Source organism: Populus trichocarpa, chromosome 1 (genome assembly GCF_000002775.5).
Source record: "Populus trichocarpa isolate Nisqually-1 chromosome 1, P.trichocarpa_v4.1, whole genome shotgun sequence".
NCBI lineage: Eukaryota > Viridiplantae > Streptophyta > Magnoliopsida > Malpighiales > Salicaceae > Populus > Populus trichocarpa.
In genome coordinates this window covers 9826311-9845888 of record NC_037285.2, presented here as the reverse complement: position 1 = coordinate 9845888, position 19578 = coordinate 9826311, and the positions used below count along the sequence as shown (strand labels likewise).

Sequence of the window (19578 nt, the reverse complement as noted above, 5' to 3'; positions counted from 1 at the left end):
TGAAATATATCAATTGAGTTGAAAATCTTGTTATTTATATAAAAAATTAATGAATTTAGGTTTTTGCCTTTTATGTTATTGTTAGAGTTTTGTTGAATAAACTTTTATTAAAATTATGTACCTTAATTAATACCATGATATTAATAAATTAGGCTTGAGTTTTGTTGTGTTGTTTTTGAAAAATTTCATAATATTGAAATACTATGTTTATATGGTGGTATCATTGTCTATACTGACAATTGTATCATTTACAATGGAGAAAGTAATGAGTTTCTAATTGCTATATTAGATATGTTTTTTATTGAGCTATCAAGAATGTTATGTGATCGACTTGATTGTAATCTATTTGAAATTAAAGTTGAAATTACTTAGAGGGTGCAAAATAAAGTTAGTCCAACTTGTTATGTCGGTGTATCCATTTATAGTGATGGAAGTGTGAATTACATGTTTGGGTTTACCAATAATGAGTTGCATATTCTAGAGCTCTACTTGAATGATATATCTAAATAAGAAAAGTTTTCTAGTATGGAGTTTACTTGGGTGTCAAGTTATACTCAATTGTAGATATAAAGGATCAATTGGTTATGTATGCTCAAGTATATATAATGTATATGTTAGGGGGCCTTGAATCCACAGTGTTGTAGACAATGTAATGTCAATATTCCTCCCGTCATTCTTAACTATAATTAGGGGACATGCTTGCATACCTTTATCAGTAACTATATAAAGCATGTATGAAGAAGAGGAAACAAATATTCGGGTGTCTATTATTTATCAAAGTATAATTATTTTAAATGTTTTTCAACGAAGAAATTACTTTGTTTGGTATAATTAATTCCATTTTAAATACTAACTTTGAATTGTAAATGTAAATTAATATAGCTTTTATTGTGGAAACATATCTATTTCGGGCGTTCAGGGAGTTGAGGTAATAATATGTTCAACATAGACACCCATAGGCAACTCTTTATAAGATCCAGGTAATTATAAAACTTAATAAATTTTGAATAACATAATTTATATAAATTAAATGCAAAAAATATATTAATTTTATGGCTTGTCATGTCAAATGGTGTGGGGATAGAGATTTTACTTTAAATCTCACCCACATCCATAAGTTTTATCAGAACGAGTTAGATGCATAATAGCCTCACCAAAAAAATATACTAGCTTTATGACTTGTCATGTCAAATGGTATGGGTCTAGATATTTTACTTTAAATCTCACTCACATACATGAGTTTTATCAGGACGAGTTAGATGTACAATAGCCTCACCAAGTATGAGTTATAAATTTATTTTTCTTTTCATTCTTTGGGCATAAATTTTTTAGTTTTGACTTGTTTTCTAATATCTTTAATGTATTGACATGTTAAATAGACATCATATAACGAGGATTTGATATAGTTGAGATGCATTACTCTTGATCGAATGATGCAGTAGTTTGGCATGTCTTAATATATCCTATATTATGTTGATACATGTAATGAGTAGTATGGTATCAATCGTCAAGGTAAACGAGAAAAGAATTGACTAGTGATTCATGCAGCTTACCTGGATCTTTGGGATGCTAGGAGAGATCATATATTTATGGAGTAGCATTCGATAATTAATCTAAAGGCTATATGGTATGGCATTTTCCTATAAGGTGTTGATTTATTACACCAATATAATCGTGTTTCCCGAGGTGATAATGTAATTCAATGCATTACAAGCTTTTATATTGGAGACATAATCGATTGATATGCAATATTTTTATCTATATAGTATTTATTAAATATTGTTAATGTTATTATAGATGATTATTGTTAATTATTCTTTAAGGTATTTATTTGACGTATTACTTATAACATGAGGCTTAAAGAGTAGCAGTCGCTAACTGTGAAGGAGTCAATGGGATGGGATGGGCCTTGACCAACAATATGCTTAATTTGTGTCATGGTGGACTTTAAAAGGTTGGGGAGGCTAAGCGTCTTGATGCGACCATAAAAAAAATAAAATCGCTTATCGTGGATAAGGATATGTAGTTAAGGAGGCAGGTCCATCCACGAGTGTTTTAAGTCTGTTTATGAGCTAGGAAGATTTTGGTGTTAACCCCTATAGGGGTGCTATAGGCCCACCCTTAAGTTGGATGAGTTAAGGTCGTACAGGACCAGAAATTAGCTAGTGATATATGTAGCTTACCCAGATCTTTTGGTTGATAAGAGAGATCAAATATTTGTGGAGTAGTATCCGACAATTGATTTAAAAAGCTACATGAATGATATTTTTTCATAACATGCCGATTTATTACACCAACATGGTTGTGTGTTTCTTAAATGTTTAAGTAATTTGATGCATTATGAGCCTCGATATCTGAGACAGAATTGATTGATATGTAATATTTTTATCTATATAGCATTTATTAAATACTATTAATGTTATTATAGATGACGAGTGCTTATTATTTTTTAATGTATTTATTAGGTGCATTATTTATAATGGGAGGATTGAAGAACATCAGTTGTCATATGTGAAAGTTTAGATGAGATGAAATGTGCCCTTGCCAACCATAGTTTTGAAACCTGGCCCGGTTGGTCGACCTAGGACCCGGCAAGAACCGGTCAAAAATCTGGTTGCAACCCGTTGATTTTTGTTTTTTGTTTTTTTTCCTAAAACGACGTCGTTTTGATTTAAAAAAATAATAATTGACCCGGGCGACCCGGTCGAAACCCGAAACCCGGAACCCGGCCCTTGGTCCGGGCTGGGTCTGAAAACTATGTTGTCAACAATACACTCAATGTGTCATAGTGGACTTTAGAAGATTAGGAAGGCTAAATGTCTCAAAACTTATCATGAGCAAAAACATATATTTGGGAAGGTAAGTCGAACTAAGAGTATTTCAAGACTGTCTATAAGCTGAGGTGATTTTGGTGCTGGCCTCTATAAAGATGCTACAAGCATGTTCTCAAGTTAGATGAGTTAGGGTTGTATATGCTTGTTCATCAGCTGGGGTGCTTTTTAGATGTAGTTAGAGTATATGCTTTAATGTTATAAAAATTGAATCTAGTTTAAATTTAATCAAATGTGTGTGAATTTTCTTTGTGTTTAATTATGAATTATGAATTGTTAATTTGATGAATTATGAAACGTGTTTATGAATTTTGAATTATTGAGTTTGTTTTTTTGAGGCAGGAGTTGAGAGAGATTGAAAAATTATCATGATCATATGTTTTAGCGAGTTGTAGAGGTCACATGCGACTTATCAAACCATGTTTTTTTTTTTTATTTGTTATTGTGCTAGAGTGTAAAAAAAAAAAACACTCTTAGAAAAGGGTATTATTTCATAGCTTTTTTTAATTTTTTTTTTCCTTGTTTATATATGGATTCATAAATTAATCTATTTTTAATATTATTAGATATATTCTTTCATAGCTTTTTTTAAATTTTTTTTTTCTTTATATATTCATATTTTCACTTATATATATATTTGACAAAATTTAAATGAGAATCCCTTACACCCACCATAAAAAAAAATTAAAAATAAAATCTGACTTTAAAATACTTTTAAAAAAATAAAAATTAAAACCTAAAAAAGGCTCACAAAACATAAAAATGTTAAAAAAACCCTAAAAGAAATAGAAGAAAAAATTAAAAACCTTGAATCCTTATAAATAGAAATATATCTATGATAAAATAAAAAAAAGGTTTGTGGTTTTTCCCAAAAAATTCATTAGATGACACCATTTCTTTTCAAATCTTGAAGTTGCAATGGGGAGCTTATAATATTATTAGATCAGGGACAAAATGCAAAGAATGGTAGAATTCGATTGGTAAAGTTATATGTGTAGGTGAAAGTTCAAATAATAAGAAAAGAGAGAAATTATTTTAATTGCACACAATTCTTCAAAACTAAGTAGGCCTTGACTACTAGCAGTAGGCAAATTGCAACCCGGATTCAAAGTATTCCTATTTGTTTTTGTGTTTTAAAAATATTTTTTAAAAAATTTAATTTATTTTTATTTTTTTCTTTACTTCAAATTAATATTTTTTTGATATTTTCTAATTATTTTGATGTGCTGATATCAAATATAATTTTTAAAAAATAAAAAATATTATTCTAATGCATTTTCGAGTAAAAAGCAACTGCAACCACACTCTCAAACAGACATACTAGGAGTATGTCGTTCTCTGGTTATTGTAAGCTATTGAAATTATATTTTTTTTAAATTGTATTTTTTATTTATTTTTTAAATTATTTTGGTGTGTTGATAATTTTTTTAAAATAAAAAAAATATTATTTTAATATATTTCTAAGCAAAAATAATATTTTAAACCGCAACCGTTACCTCATTTTATACTTTAATCAAAAATAGAAAACCCCATAATAATCTAAAAAATAAAGTCCGTGGTTACGTGGTTGTGGTTTGAAAATAATTGTTTTATAATTTAAGTATTTTTGGTTGAGGTTGGTTTGATATTTATATATGTTTGGTTAAAACTATGGTTGAAATTGAAGTTGAATAAAAAGTAATTTAATGTGTTTGGTTAAACATGCTTTTCAAATTGAGGTTATAAAATAATTAAAAAAGATATATATTAATATTGATGGTTTTTAATTTAAATATTGTAGATTTAACTACCATTATTACATCATTAAATAAATAATATTTTATATCAAATATTTTTTATTATTCTATTAACTTATCTACAATTTCACCACGTATGAAATTCATCTGATAAGGACTATAGTTTTCATGGTTTTTTGAGCGTGCAACAAAATCAGGTAAAATATCATCAGAAATAAAATTAAAATTGCGATTAAATTTCACAAATATTATGTCATCATACGATATTTTTTTAATTTACATAGTATTATTAAATAATATTAAACATTAATTTTCCAACTAAAACACAATTTTAAAAAAGTTAAATTTTGTTTATCCAACAGTGCCAGGTGAATGCTTATCTCGATGACGGGTGAGTTATTAATTGGCTGGTGAATCCACGTCACTCGTCCTTCTTCTTCTTCGCTTTCTTTCCTTTCTTTTATCTGAAAATGACCATTCTCACTCCCTCAAAGCCACCGTCAGTCAAGCCCCCTCCTTTTGCTCTGCCCCCTCCAAATTTAGTTAGAAGGGAAAAAGGTCCGAGTCAGCGACAAGTCACGTCCCAGTTCATGACGTCATTTCCACGTCATCAGACATTTTTCTCTCTCATAATGTTTGCTTGAAAATTGTGGGTCCCTTCATGTGATTATTATTATTATTATTATTGAGCCATGGAATGGGGAACCTCTGTGAGTCCCCATCTAAAGTACGTTGACACGTGATCACGTAACGTCAACGACTAAAGGACCAAAAGCCTCCGCCAGCCGTGTGTATGTTTTGTGGATGCGGGGCCCATATTTCGTGTTGTCTTTTAGGCTGAAGACAAGGTCTCGCCTCGTGTATCTTGCGTGGCTGCATTCTCTCATTTATAATCAATCAAAGGTCGCTTGTCAACCGCCTCTTTTATTTGGTCTACATGGTCATTTCACACTCTTTCTTTTTCTTAGTGATGCGTGCACTTTCATAATGGCCATTTTGTGCTGTTAGCATACAATGTAAGATGATTAGGTCAATTAAAACAGCACTAAGAATTTTTTTTACCTGAAGTAACTAAAATATCACAGTTATAAAATATAAAATTTAATTGATATTTTAATTGTGAAATATAATATCCATTGAATATGATGTTTATGCTTATTAATCATAACAATAATTAAATATCACGGTTTAGAATTATGTTATTAATTAGATTATAGTAGTCATCGTAGATCATTCCATAAAAATTCCGTAACAAATTTTTTCTGCATCTAAATATAACAAGAATGATTCTTATGAGATTTATTATTGAATTACATAACAACTATAATTTTAATGATTATTTAGTTTATTAATCTTATATTTTAATTTAGTTAATGATTTTAGAGTATGAAATTTTCCAATTTTAATAATATGTTAGCAAAAAATCCTCTATTTAGAAAGTCTACCTAAAATTGTCCCCTTTAAAAACATATGCAAATAACTACAATAATCAAATACAATAAATTTTTATATTTTATAATCACAAGTAGTCTCGTGCTTACCATTTAAAACATAAATTTTAATTATTTTCACCACTATATTTATGAACTTTAGATTTATATGAGAATGTTTTCATGAGAGGAAGGAAAATAAATAAACATGGATGCATACATACATACATACATACATATAAAAGAAATATGAAATACTTAAATGATACAACATTTTACTAATTGAAATCCAAAAATATATTAATATGTCGTCTATTAGATGATTCAGACTCTTTAATAGCATAATTGCATCATGATCATGCTTCTGCCTGAGTGGCCTCAATCTTCATCCTCTACATGACATCATCAAGAGCTAACATCTCTTTAAAGTTGTCAAGCATGTTGCGGCAAACATTGAACCACCAAAATGAATATATGTGTCCTTCGTGTTCTTCTTCAATATTATGAAGCATAAATACAACTTATCAACCCTTATGTAGCAACAAGTCAAGCTAATATTAATAAAACATTGATATTAAATTAAAATATCTATAAATAAAACACATCATTTAACATATATTAATTCTAAAAATATTTAATTACTTACTGTTTTTTGAATATGTTAGGCATGTTACTCGTATTGCATGTCTATAGGGGAGGAACTTACTCTGAATCTGGTGTAATGACTCGATGTGTGATGCCTATATACTAAATCATATACTCCTCTGTAATCATAAAAAATATCTCTCTATAAATATTTTATTTCTCTATGCATACCACTGTGATACACAAGTTCCATGACAATTTAACCAAATGTAACCATCATTTTTACCATGATAATTTATGACGTGTAATGCATCACTCATATCAATATCAATTGGAATGTGTTATTTGTAGATGAATTGTTGCATTACTTGATCTGGGTAATGTATCTCAACCGTCTTAAAAAAATATCAACGAGACCATTGATGTCCATATGTCCATCCGCTAGTGCGAACAACTAAAGCAACTGCCAATTTATCATTCTCACACAAAGTCCACATGACCTGTAGAAGATGAGTTTCATAAATATTAAACAACAATAATTTATTGAAGTTAAGTTGTTGTCCTAAACAAATGGTTTTAAAAAAATACATGATAGGTTGCTGCCTATTTAACTCACTACGATGAAATGACAACACATGTGTTGAATTATTATCAAATACTCTACTAGCACACCACTTAGCATTACAAATACATCAATTTAATCTCATTTTAAAGTTACAATTAGACAATATAAATGAATATAATTGTAAAATAACATTACATTACTTGCATTCTAATAGAAGTTGAAATGTAACCCTCATAGTCTAGAAAAACATAAATGATAATATGAGAATTTAGGGTTGGCCCATATAAAGATTCTCCCTGGACCATAGTTGTTATTAAATAGAAATGAGTTGTTTTTTTTCATGTTAACAGCAAAACATTAAAAATGTAAGTAGCTATTTGAGAGAAATGAATGAGATGAAAGTGAGGAAGAACAAAAATCAAGTTTTATTTTCCCTTACCAAAGAGGAAGGAAGACCAAATTTTCATTTATTTATGACAATATCACCAACTTAAATGTCTCATGGGTTATTTCTGTCAAATCCCTGACCATCGATATTTTTTGCATACATTTTTTTTTATTTTTTTTGAGGATTCTATACCAATTAATTGGGAATCTTCACCCCTAGTCATAAAAAATTTCCTCTTATTTTATTATTTTTTAGTTGGGAATTAAACTATTTAACACGAGGTGTATAACCCAAGCCAGACCTAGGGTGACTAGGGTTGTTTGGGTCGAGGCCCGAACAACCCAAATATTTTTTTGGTACATCAACAATCGTATGAGAAAATTGTGAAGATTGTGCTACTCCTAATAGCACAACCTATCTATTTATGCTATTTTTATAATTATTTTTTCAAGTATGCTATCTTGTTAATTTTATTTTGATAATTTTGCTAGTTGTTAAAAACACTCCACTATATGATATGGTGACAAAATGCAAGGAGTATATGTTTGATATTGTGGTGCATGATACTTTTCAAATGTGTCTTTTTACTTGAGAATGTATTAAAATAATTTTTCTCATATTTTTTTTAGTTTTTAATATATGCACGTAAAATCATAAAAAATACTAAAAAATCAATTTAATATTTTTTCAAAACGTACTTTTAAGATGCAACAAAACATAATTTCAAAGGCAAATATAAACAGTGCCTTTAAATAATCAAGTAACACTTTATAGAGATTCTGCGAGTCTAGTAACTAAGGCCTCGTTTGATACAGTGGTTGCACCATCGTTTTACCAATTTATAAATTGTTTTTGTTTTAAATTATTTTTTGATATTTTTGAGTCATTTTAATGTGCTAATATCAAAAATAAATTCTAAAAATAAAAAAAATATATTATTTTAATATATTTTTAAATAAAAATTATTTTAAAAAATAAGTTTTAGCACCGCTCAATCACCCCCTAAAATGTTACTTTACCAGCTGAAATGAATAAATGATGGGGCGCGTGAGTATCCACGAGATTCGTGCTTCTCTAGCTGTGAAAGGAAACCGGCTTTTATCGCCTCTTCGGATTTTTGCACGTGACGCGGTAAGATTCCCCATTTTCTGCCACCTGGTTTTTGCATTTATGCCGGGTTTTCCTCTATTCCTAAGGTTTTTTAAATTTTATTTCTAATATCTTTTTTGTATAATTTTGTTTAAAAACATAGATACAGATGATGATATTATTCGATAAAACTTACTTATCTTTCACTTATTTTGAAATTAAACTTATCCCTACCTTATCCTTTTCATGAAATGGCTATGGTTATTGGTATATTCCTACCTTTCTTTTCATCGTGTTTCATATATATATATATATATATATATATATATATATATATATATATATATATTCCACATTTTTGTTAGAAAAATATAATTCTATAAACAAACAAAAAAAAATCAAACCTGACCATTATGTCAGTCAACATTCTTAACAAGAATGATCGTATTGATTAAGCCATCGTACACATCAAAATATATATTTTTTAAAAATATAAGAAAAAAATATACAAGCATTGTTAATATATTTTCTATTTCCAAATAAAATTTTGATTTAAAACTCAAAATTTAATATATATAAAGTAAAAAAAAATCAATTGAGGCAACGATATCTTCAATTGACTTTAGGTCAACCCAAGCTATGTTGCCAAACCCGCAACTCAAACCGAATAGAAATATAATCATGAAAATCATTAAAATATTTCTTTGATTATGCTTCCAGTGATATTATTTAGATACTATTTATAGAGTAAATTAACTCTTTTTTATCTTGATATCTAGCCAAACAAGTATTTTTAGATATCAGAAAATTCTGAAAAAATTCAAGGATCCTTTTTGATTTATTTATGAGTTCCTCATATTTTGTTTTGATGACTTTATTGAGTATTGAGTTATAGACTTATAATGTGAAATGTGAATCTAGTATATGATACATATTTGTCTTTTTTTTTTCTTTCTTTAAAAAAAATAGTAAAAAGATATGCTTTGCTTTTAAATTCAAAATTTTACTTATTTATTCACTGGCGTCAGAGTCAGAAATATTTGTATTTACTGATGTTAGAATTAGGAATACCCTTGTTGTTCGCTAACATCAAAGTCAGAAATATTAACAGTAAAAATTGAAAATTATCTTGAACCCTAATATTCACTGACGTCAAAGTCAGGAATACCATACCCTTTTTGTAATATTTACCATCACTAAAGTTGAAAATACTTGTAGTTGAATATTCATTGACACTAGAGTCAGTAATATTATAGAAAGATCATCAAAAGCATAATAAAACAAACCCTTAACAATTTAAGACAAAATCAGTAATGCAGCCTACCTTAGATAGGATATTTTAATTAGGAGTGATAATATCTTCTCTTTCGCGTAACCAGTCATGTACAATAGAATATCTGTTGACCAATTAGGATTCTTAGTTATCATAATACTAGGTAGCGACTCATTAAACTAAATATTTTCCCCTATAAGAACAAGATACCAGATATTTATTCTTTTCCCATGCAATTTTAAAAGATCGCTGTGATGTCGAGTGCGACATATGTTTATAAAATCAAAATAAAATACTTAATCTTACAATTGAATTAAAGCATACTAAACATATAATAAAATATTCAAAATCATGATTTAACAGAACAAGATCCTAGCATACATACTAAAACATACAAAAAATAGTATTATACCTAAAACATAAAGTATTAAACTAAAATGAGTGTGTATACAATATGCTTACTTGTTCGAGATACTAGAATGAAGAAAGGAAAATGTTATTGTCAAATACTAAACCATTTGTTCTTAGGACTAAAATGCTAGTCATTTGGTGCAAATGATCATACAAATAGTTCTTAATTTATAATTCCAACAACTTTAAAAGATACATTTCTTTAGAAGTCTAAGAACCAAAATAATAATTAGACTCTATCTATCTACAAAGCACCAAAACATAAACTCTAGAACATAAAGAAAAATAGAGAGCTAAAAACTAAGCAAAACCATGTACAAAATAAGCTAGGAAAGATAGAGGAGAAGATGCCGAAAGAGCTCCTTCAAGTTATGCATAATACACATTCTCTAGCCCGTAATTACACTGGAATTTAAAATCTAAGTTGATATAGAATTAATTTTAGTATTATTATATTTAATTCATGTCATTTATTTACTTTAATTATTCATCATACAAAATAATAGAACAATTTTTTTGTCTTTAAAAGTAGATTGTTTTCATCATAAATAAAACTTTTTAGATAAATTGTTTATGGGTTAGCTTAAAAAATATTTTTTATCGGATATTGATTTTTTTAATATTACATGTTAAAATATTTTTATTAAAGAATAATGTTTAACAAATTATTAACTCTAAAACTATTTTGCTTTTGAAACAAAGCAGGGTACCCTCCATTTTTAAGTGCTTATTGTAGGGTCTACTTTCATTTTAATTAAAATGACAAGTTTTTAATAATTTTTTTATTGCACATATCAAAGATGACGGTGTTTTATAATTATGTTTTAAAATTCTTTTTTTTAATCATTGATTTTATATAAATGATCTCTCTCTCTCTCTCTCTATATATATATATATATATGTGTGTGTGTGTGTGTGTTGTACACAAGAAACATACATCATTAAATATTATTTATCTACTTTAAATATTCATAAGCACATTATATTAACTTTGTTACCAAACGCTACTACAAAATAACATTAAATAGGCCCAAATACGTCTTTTTATTAATCCAAGATTGTTTTACCCTATTCAAATTTATAAAACCCAAATCCCATAAATTTTAAAACTTTATTTGATGATACATTTCATCAGTACGTAAATTTTAGTTTTTTGATACACACATTTAAGTGAAAGTATAAGTAGTTCTAGTATTTATTTTCTTTTATATTAAAAAAATAGATGAAACTTGTAATTGCATTCTAAATATTTGAATATTTAAACTGTGATTGGTTTTGATTCACCTTCTTTATGAAGTTTTTATATAATCATATTTTTCTAGCATGAGTTTTGGATAGTATTTTGTTATTGTGGAAAAGAAATGAGGATAGTTTATATTTTAAAAGGATGAAAATTGACTTCAAAACTATCTCAAGTATAGATTGGAAAGAAAACTTATTTGTGAGAATTCACTTTCTTATTTCTGAATTAATTATTTCAGTACCACTTTAATTATTAGAATCAAAGTGATATTCCACAATACGAACGTCTTTATAAATCTTGTCAAAGTAATATATACAGAGTGTCCAAGATGAGAGAAAAAAAAAAGAATGATTATTCAATAAATGAAACTTATCTTTTTTACATATAAGTTATGTCCCTTCATATATGATTAGAAAAAACGGTTACTTTTTTTAGTAACTCCTCTAATAACTTGGATCAGACCCATCCATTATGGACGGACCACCCAATAACCAACATCAAAGTTTATATATATATATATATCAACTCAATTAACACATGTTTATATTTATTTTGTTTATGTCACCAAAAGCAAACAAAATGAGTAGGATGAAAAGGCTTTCTACCACACATTTTTATTTTTATATTTAGATATATATAATTAATATGGAAGTATCCATCACTCAAGATCTTATTAATTTGTTGAGTATTTTATTCATTTAAATTAAATATCATATATAATTTTATATTTTACATTAAAATTCACATGACTTATAATTTCATGTTTTATAATGTTCTTACTTAAAAAAAGATTAAATCGTATCAATTCTGATATGATAATTAATTAATAAATTCATGTAGTCTAAGTAAGGTGGACACACAAAGACACCGTGGAGGTAATAGAGTTGATGAACTCCTTTCAAACAGCGTAATGACCAAGATCGACATTAAACCTCCACCTGAAATCGGATTGAAGCCAGGAGATCGTAAAGATGGAGAAAGTGGAATTTAGCTAGCAAGTGTTTTTCTGTGAGTGAAAAAAAAGAAGAAAACAGGGCTCTAAAAATGCCGACGGTGCATGAAATAGACGGGAGCGCTCAATCTGGCCGTGTTTTGCAACATGGACCCCCAAAAAACTGACATGTGGCCTCTTCTTTCCTCATGTTTTCTCAGATGCCACCATTTTAATACTCCTGTGACCTGAAACTACGATTCAACAATAATGCCAATAATGCAAAACAGGCCCAGAAACATCAACCCTCCTCTTCCACTACTACCGCTGCTTCCTATTTTAAATTACTCCGGTTAATCAATCAATTAACCCTCTCGTACTTTTTTTTTTTTTTTTAATAATGCTATTATTACGGAATTACCTTTAGAATCCTAAAGATCTCGACAGTTAATTTACGCGCAGATCCTGTTTTTCATAGATGAAATTATTTAGGTAAAATTAGCAGTTTTCTTTTTTCTTTTCATTTTATTGTGAATTCCATTACTCAAACCATGACGAGTTTACTTTATATATAAAAATATAACAAGAAAAAAATTAAAAAAACACAAATCATTAAAATTCATTATTCCATCCAATATTTTCAAAGATTTTTTTTAATGTTTAGCAATTTTATATATTAGATCAACCTATTATTCATACCAAATTGTGCGTACATGTAACTTATATATAATTCATTACCTGATGCTGTAATAAATACTATATATAGCAAATTATTATTATTATTATTATTATTATTATTATTTATTAATATGAGTATCCGAGTCTGCTTAAACATATTTTGATTAATTTTACGGGTTTTAAAATTAACGATCATGTAAGGTTTTAGTAACCTTGAGGTTTGTGGAATTCAAAATGATGACTTCTAAAAAACAAATTTAAAACCTTACCCATTGATCTATATTACTCAAGATTAATATATAACAAATTTGGTCCATACAGTACGAGTTCATATTTCATATAAAAAAGAATTAATTAAATGGCCCAACATTTATGAAGGGACCAGTGAATTTGTGAGGGATTACGACATAGGTTGTTTTATTAATGGGAAGTTATTTTATTATTATACTAATTAATTAATTAATATTCAATTTAGACAGATTTTTCATTAAGGGTTTACGTTTAAAAAGGGGAAACTAGAGCGGTGTTTCCTGATTCAACAACCTGGTTGTTTAGGGTTTACCTTGTTAAGCACGTCTTCTATGGCATATCAAACTCTATAAATACCCATTCTTTTCGCCCTCGTTCTCTTCCCTTCCCTTCTTTCCTCTACTTCCTCTCTCTCCTCTGCAACTTTCTTAATTATCAGAGAGGTGATTGTTTTCTTCCCTTTCCATTTTATGTATGTATATATTAGTCATCTCTCTCTCTCTCTCTCTCGGTTTCATTCCCATACATGATTTTACTTTTGCCTATTTAATTCTCTCAGCTCTTTTCCCCCCCTCTCTTTGTGGGATCTTCAGGTTTTCGGTTTTTGATCTGAGAACTGCATTATAGAGATCAGTCGTTGTTTGATAAGAAAAAAATAAAAGAACAGAAAAAAAAACAGGCAGGCACTTTTGTTAACACGTGGATTAGGTACGACTTCTGTTGTTTTTTATATATATTTATTTTAGAATCTGAAGATATTTTCATGTTTTCATGTGCAATGTTGTTGTAACTTTGTGTCAACAATATTGACAAGTATGAATCCTTTTTGTGAGATCTGGCTTGGCTGTCATCTCTTTCTGGTTAGACAAGCAATCCCGATGATCTATTAAGGATGCGATCTTTTTAATCTTTTTTATTTTTCTTAAACCTTAAATCTTGGGAGATAAGTGTATGACTTTTGAATGCCTATGGTTGGTTTTTGGTGAAATAATGTTTCCTTACTCTTGGATCTCTTGGATGTGTGTTTTGTATTAGTTTATTGATCTCTATAGCAGGTGATCTTGAAAGCCGAGCTGCTCGTTTCTTCATTTTACCATAAATTTCTTTTTTTGTCGGTTGTTATGATTAAGGAAAATTAGTTCGTTGAGGTTTCAAAACGTGTGCTAATTAATCGCTTTTCTTGATGTGATACAATGACCCTGTAATGGGAAAAGAAAGCTCTGTATGCTGTTTACACAGTTTAGATTTCTTTTCGATGCTGTGAAGTTGTTTTCGCCTGGTAATAGTTGTGCGATAATGACAGATTTTGTTAATTACATATTCGGGATTGAAAAAGTCTCCCACCGGTGTTTCACACATAAAAGAAACCCCAAAAACAACAAAATTAAACACATCGATTTGGAGGGGGCTAATACGAGAGAAAGTTAATAAATTAAAAGGAAACATTAGCTGAAAGTTTTTACTACGTATTTCGCGGTGGGGTCGGATTGTATGGTCTTCTGGTAGCTGATCGTTGCAGAAAAATGAAATTTTCGTTTTGCAATCTGTACATTAATTGATTTTGATTTATGAAAGAACTATGTACATTGAAAATGATGTATATTAGATCTACATGTGGAAAGGCCCACGTAGTCTCGCCTTTTGTGTCATATACACATATACAGGACCATTTTTTTTTTATTGAGAGATCTCGAGCTACATGCTCATTGGCCACACAGATATCATTGTATCATCATCAAATTGGAAAATCCCAGAATTATTTGTCATCTTTATCTTCTTGATACTCGAGTGAATCTAGGTGAACAAATCATGTCGTAGTGGAAGAGGTGGAGAATTTTTAGAGATAATTCAAATTATATTAGCTAATTATCAATCATATACTTGGTTCTGGGATTTTATAATTATTATCGTGTCTGTAGCGAGTACTGTGCAGTCGAGTATCATCGTTACTGTAATGTTTTTTTGGTTAACAATGTTAATTGTCACTTCGAGGTCGTGAAGAACGTAAAAATAAGGTTAATGTTTTTGGTTGTTGAAATAATGAATCTTGATTTTCCCCACCTAAGCAAACTGGATGTGTTTTGGCCTATATATCACGTTTTACTCAAGTTTTGATTTTTAGGTGATGGGGATTTTACTTAATAGGAATTGGTTTCATATTTGTTTTGTTTTGTTGGTAGTTGCTTTTCGTTTGCATTATTTGCTCCAGCAAGAAAATTCATATATTTAAGCTGATATATATGATAAAATGTTAAAGTAATAGGTTGCTGTCTCTTTCATTTTATTTTCTTTACATACCTGTCCTTTTTGCAGGGAAAAATAGATAATGTCCATTGGAATTCCACTTTAAGAACCTGTCAGGGTATTATATGATGTGTTAGGCCTCTGATCTTGACATCTTTTTTTAATAAAATGTTGTGTGCATTTAAGACTCGAAAATTCTAATATCAATGTCGGTATCAGGATAGCTGACTTTGATATCGATGTGGACAAGCTATTCTCTTAGCTTCTACCATTAATGGTGGTCAATATCTGAACTTTGGTACGGTCAAGTTTTGCATTTCTTGAAGACAAATCGAGTCCATTTTATTTGAATGCGGGTCGTTTCAATCTGTGTAAAGATTCCAGACGCGTTTGTGTAGCAAGCAAAGTTCCCAAGACTAAACATGCCTCTTTCATTGATCTTTTGAACAGATATTTCTGGTGCATTTTGCTGGAACCATTCTTTCATTTCTTGAAAAATCCTAGTGCAAATAATGTTCTGCCACCCATCAAATGTTGTGTAGCTTTGGAGATGACAAGGTATGAATTTAGATTCTGTTTAGGCATACATTCATATTTTGATGTAAATTTTCATTGAAATTTAATTATTTGCTGTGATGGCCAGTTCTCAGGAAGTGCTTGCTTGATGAACAGCTTTCCTAGTAGCAGCGACAAGAAAACATTGAAGAGGTGGTTTTTCATTGATAAAAGGGTTGGGTAAAAGGCATTTTGTATAACGTGCACAAATTATTGTTTGGTCAAGTGTTTGTTGGTATCATAATTCATTCTTCACAAGTACTACCAAGTAATTTGGCTACCATGGATATCGAGTCAAACCATTCTTCTCCTGTTCTCACTGATCCTGCTCCAATAAACAAGTCAAGGCTCGGCATCCATTCTAATTTGTTGTCTTACGCACCATCGGGAGGATCACTCTCCTCTAGCAAGTATAGAAACGTTAACATTCCTAGAAAAAAGCCTGGGAAACTTGATGAAGTCTGCTCGAACGCATGTCTGGATGCCATGAAATCCTCATCACCCCCTCGCAAGAAGCTCATTAAGGATGGTGCTGACACAGCTTACGGCACCTGGATGGTAATGCTTGCTTCATTGTTGGCCAATTCGTTTGGCAATATGCTTAAAAAATCAGAATTTTTCTAGGCCACAGTTTGTGCTCTTCAAAGTATGTATGATGGGTGGTTTATGTTCTGCTTGTATGTCATTTCTTTTCTTTGTTTTCTGATTGTGTAGCTCAAGCATCCATCAGCACTCAACTCATTTGAGGAAATTGCAAATTTTGCCAAAAACAAAAAGATAGCAATGTTTCTAGACTACGATGGTACTCTCTCTCCAATAGTAGATGACCCAGATAATGCCCTTATGTCTGATGATGTAAGAATTGCTCATAATTTGCTGGATGTTCAACATGTTCTTTCTTTTTTTATCTTTTACCATTTGGTGTTTGCATCTTTAAATTGAGAACTGTTTTCAGATGCGTTTTGCAGTAAGAAACTTCGCAAAATATTTCCCAACGGCGATTATTAGTGGAAGAAGTCGTGACAAGGTTGGAGGAGAATTCCCCATTATGCACATGTTCTATTTATTTTCTAGTATAATTATAACTTGTTGCCATTGTGCTAAGCTATTCTATTTTTCCAGGTTTATCAGCTTGTAGGACTAACAGAATTGTATTATGCTGGTAGTCATGGGATGGACATCTTGGGCCCTGTACGAAAAGCGGTGTCCAATGACCATCCAAACTGTAATGAATCAACTACTGACCAACAGGTATCAGATTTCTGGCTCTTTGTGTATGTATTTCTCCTCATGTTTCCAGCAAAATTAGACTCCAGGGGTTTTATATTCTGTTGAACCTTCTTTTTACAAACTAAATAAATTGTTCTACTTGCTGTTTGAATTTCATAGGGCAAGGAGGTGAATCTGTTTCAGCCTGCTAGAGAATTTATACCTCTGATCGATGAGGTGCACAGTGTTGCGTTTCATGTATAAAACATAAAATTCTCGTCATTGTTTCAGAGGGTAAACTGACTACCTTGAATTTCACCCAGGTTTTTAGAACCCTTGTCGAGGATACTAAGGGGATCAAAGGTGCAAAAGTTGAGAATCATAAATTTTGCGTCTCTGTACATTTCCGTAATGTAGATGAGAAGGTAAGACACTGTTGTTCTATGGATGAAATATCCTTATCATTGAGATGTCTACCATTATATGACTTTTCGTTTGGCCAAGTTCTAAGATGTGTCCTGCTGCTACTTGACTTCAGAACTGGCAATCTATTGCACAATGTGTTCAGGATATTTTAGATAAGTATCCTCGTTTGCGAAAAACTCATGGACGGAAGGTATTCTGATTGTTTGCTAGATACTGATTTTGGTGATATGATCTTATCTATATGCTGCTTTCTTGAAAATATGATTTTGCACTCGCTTTGCTGTGTATTCAGGTTTTAGAGGTCCGTCCAATGATTGACTGGAATAAAGGAAAAGCAGTTGAATTTTTGCTTGAATCTCTAGGTGAGATTGCTGATTCTAAACATCCTACGTGATATAGATTTGTTTTTCCTTAGGTTATTAACCATTTGTACCTCATATACTGAGGCGCAGGTCTAAGTAATAGAGATGATGTACTCCCAATTTATATTGGTGATGATCTGACAGATGAAGATGCATTCAAGGTATTGAAAGATCATTTAATCTTGACAAGATTTTAATTTTCATGTAGGGGGAAAGATTTGTGTTTAATTCTATGTGATAATTTGGTCTAAAACCAGGTGCTCCGGGAGGGGAATCGAGGCTGTGGAATTTTGGTGTCATCTAGACCCAAAGAAACCAATGCAGTTTACTCTCTCAGAGATCCATCGGAGGTTCAAATTTTTATCATTTGTCTTCCATGAACTTTCCATCTTTATCTCAATCTCCTTTTGCTTTTCTTGCCCAATCTTATGGTGGAAACTTGACAATACTTCAGGTGATGAAATTTCTCAATTCCCTGGTGACATGGAAGAAGGTGGATGCATCCTGAATAATACGAGGAACATCTGATGACATGCAGAGATAATTTAGAAATTTGATTTTGAATATTTTATAGATATTTTGCAAAATAAAGAGGCTGTTGGTGCTAGTGTTCATTATTTTGCATTTTGGACCAGTAATTTAGAGCTGTGGTTTTAAATTACTGTCAATTTACCCCCTTTACCTCGTTTCAACTTGTAAAGCCATTTTTGCTTTTAAGTTTAAGCTTAAAGGTCTATTTATCCAGTTGATTCTTTATTTAAAATATCAGAGATGTTAAGGTTGAGCTCAAAGCAGCTGTTTCTGAAAGATGCTATGAATTACAGTCTTCAGTCTTGCTACTGGAATCTTAGCTGCGGTCACTGTGAGCAGTTTATTATACTGCAATTTTCGGTGGTTTTGGACTTGCCTCCATGCATGCTATGCAAACTCCCCATCTGTTTCGATCGCCGCTCTCCTATTCCCACTGGTTTTCTATTTATGGTCTTGACTTTATGGTAAAATGGTTGCTTTGTATCAGAAAACTGCTGTTGTCTGAAGGTAAAATGAGTTCTTACCTCGAGTCAACAGCTGGAGCAGGCGCAGGAGCTCACTGCCATTGACAATCGATTCCTAATCGTGCTCTACTAATCAAGAAAACTGGATATTGTTTCCTGCAGCAATGAATGTTCCTGGGGATGCTTGCTGTTAGGGAATGATGACCTCTTTTTGCTGTCAGCTGATAACAGGGTATTTGGCTGCTGGCTACTTTGATACTTTTGGGGTGGCTGCATCTGTGAGCCTACAATTTTCCTGTTAATAGTGTTGTTGCAATTGACTCGCTGTCATGGCTAATTATTATTATTAACAGAATCTAAGTCCTGCGGAGAAAGTAC

General features: G+C 30.5%; 1 protein-coding gene across 6 annotated transcripts; it reads left to right on the top strand.

Moving 5' to 3' along the window:
* Positions 1-13690: 13690 nt before the first annotated feature.
* Positions 13691-18996, top strand: LOC18093987 (probable trehalose-phosphate phosphatase F). 6 transcript variants are annotated; one of them, XM_024604498.2, is made up of 16 exons: positions 13691-13852; positions 14003-14117; positions 15723-15771; positions 15873-15951; positions 16104-16211; positions 16297-16766; positions 16923-17063; positions 17164-17235; positions 17331-17459; positions 17598-17654; positions 17741-17842; positions 17956-18033; positions 18136-18205; positions 18296-18366; positions 18463-18555; positions 18660-18996. In XM_024604498.2, exons 6-16 carry the CDS (start codon positions 16491-16493, stop codon positions 18711-18713), a joined length of 1143 nt encoding a protein of 380 aa, XP_024460266.1. In that variant the 5' UTR covers positions 13691-13852; positions 14003-14117; positions 15723-15771; positions 15873-15951; positions 16104-16211; positions 16297-16490; the 3' UTR covers positions 18714-18996. The 6 variants fall into 6 exon arrangements, with proteins under 6 accessions (XP_024460266.1, XP_024460261.1, XP_024460252.1 ...); XM_024604493.2 differs by having other exon boundaries at positions 15723-15785; XM_052450279.1 differs by having other exon boundaries at positions 13707-13881; positions 15723-15785.
* Positions 18997-19578: the final 582 nt, after the last annotated feature.

Bases quoted from the DNA above. Each gene is read 5' to 3' on its own strand.
- LOC18093987 (XM_024604484.2), top strand. From the start codon at position 16,491: ATGGATATCGAGTCAAACCATTCTTCTCCTGTTCTCACTGATCCTGCT. The intron at 16,767-16,922 runs GTAATGCTTGCT...CTGATTGTGTAG, and splicing joins CAGCTTACGGCACCTGGATG to CTCAAGCATCCATCAGCACT. The intron at 18,206-18,295 runs GTGAGATTGCTG...ACTGAGGCGCAG, and splicing joins ATTTTTGCTTGAATCTCTAG to GTCTAAGTAATAGAGATGAT.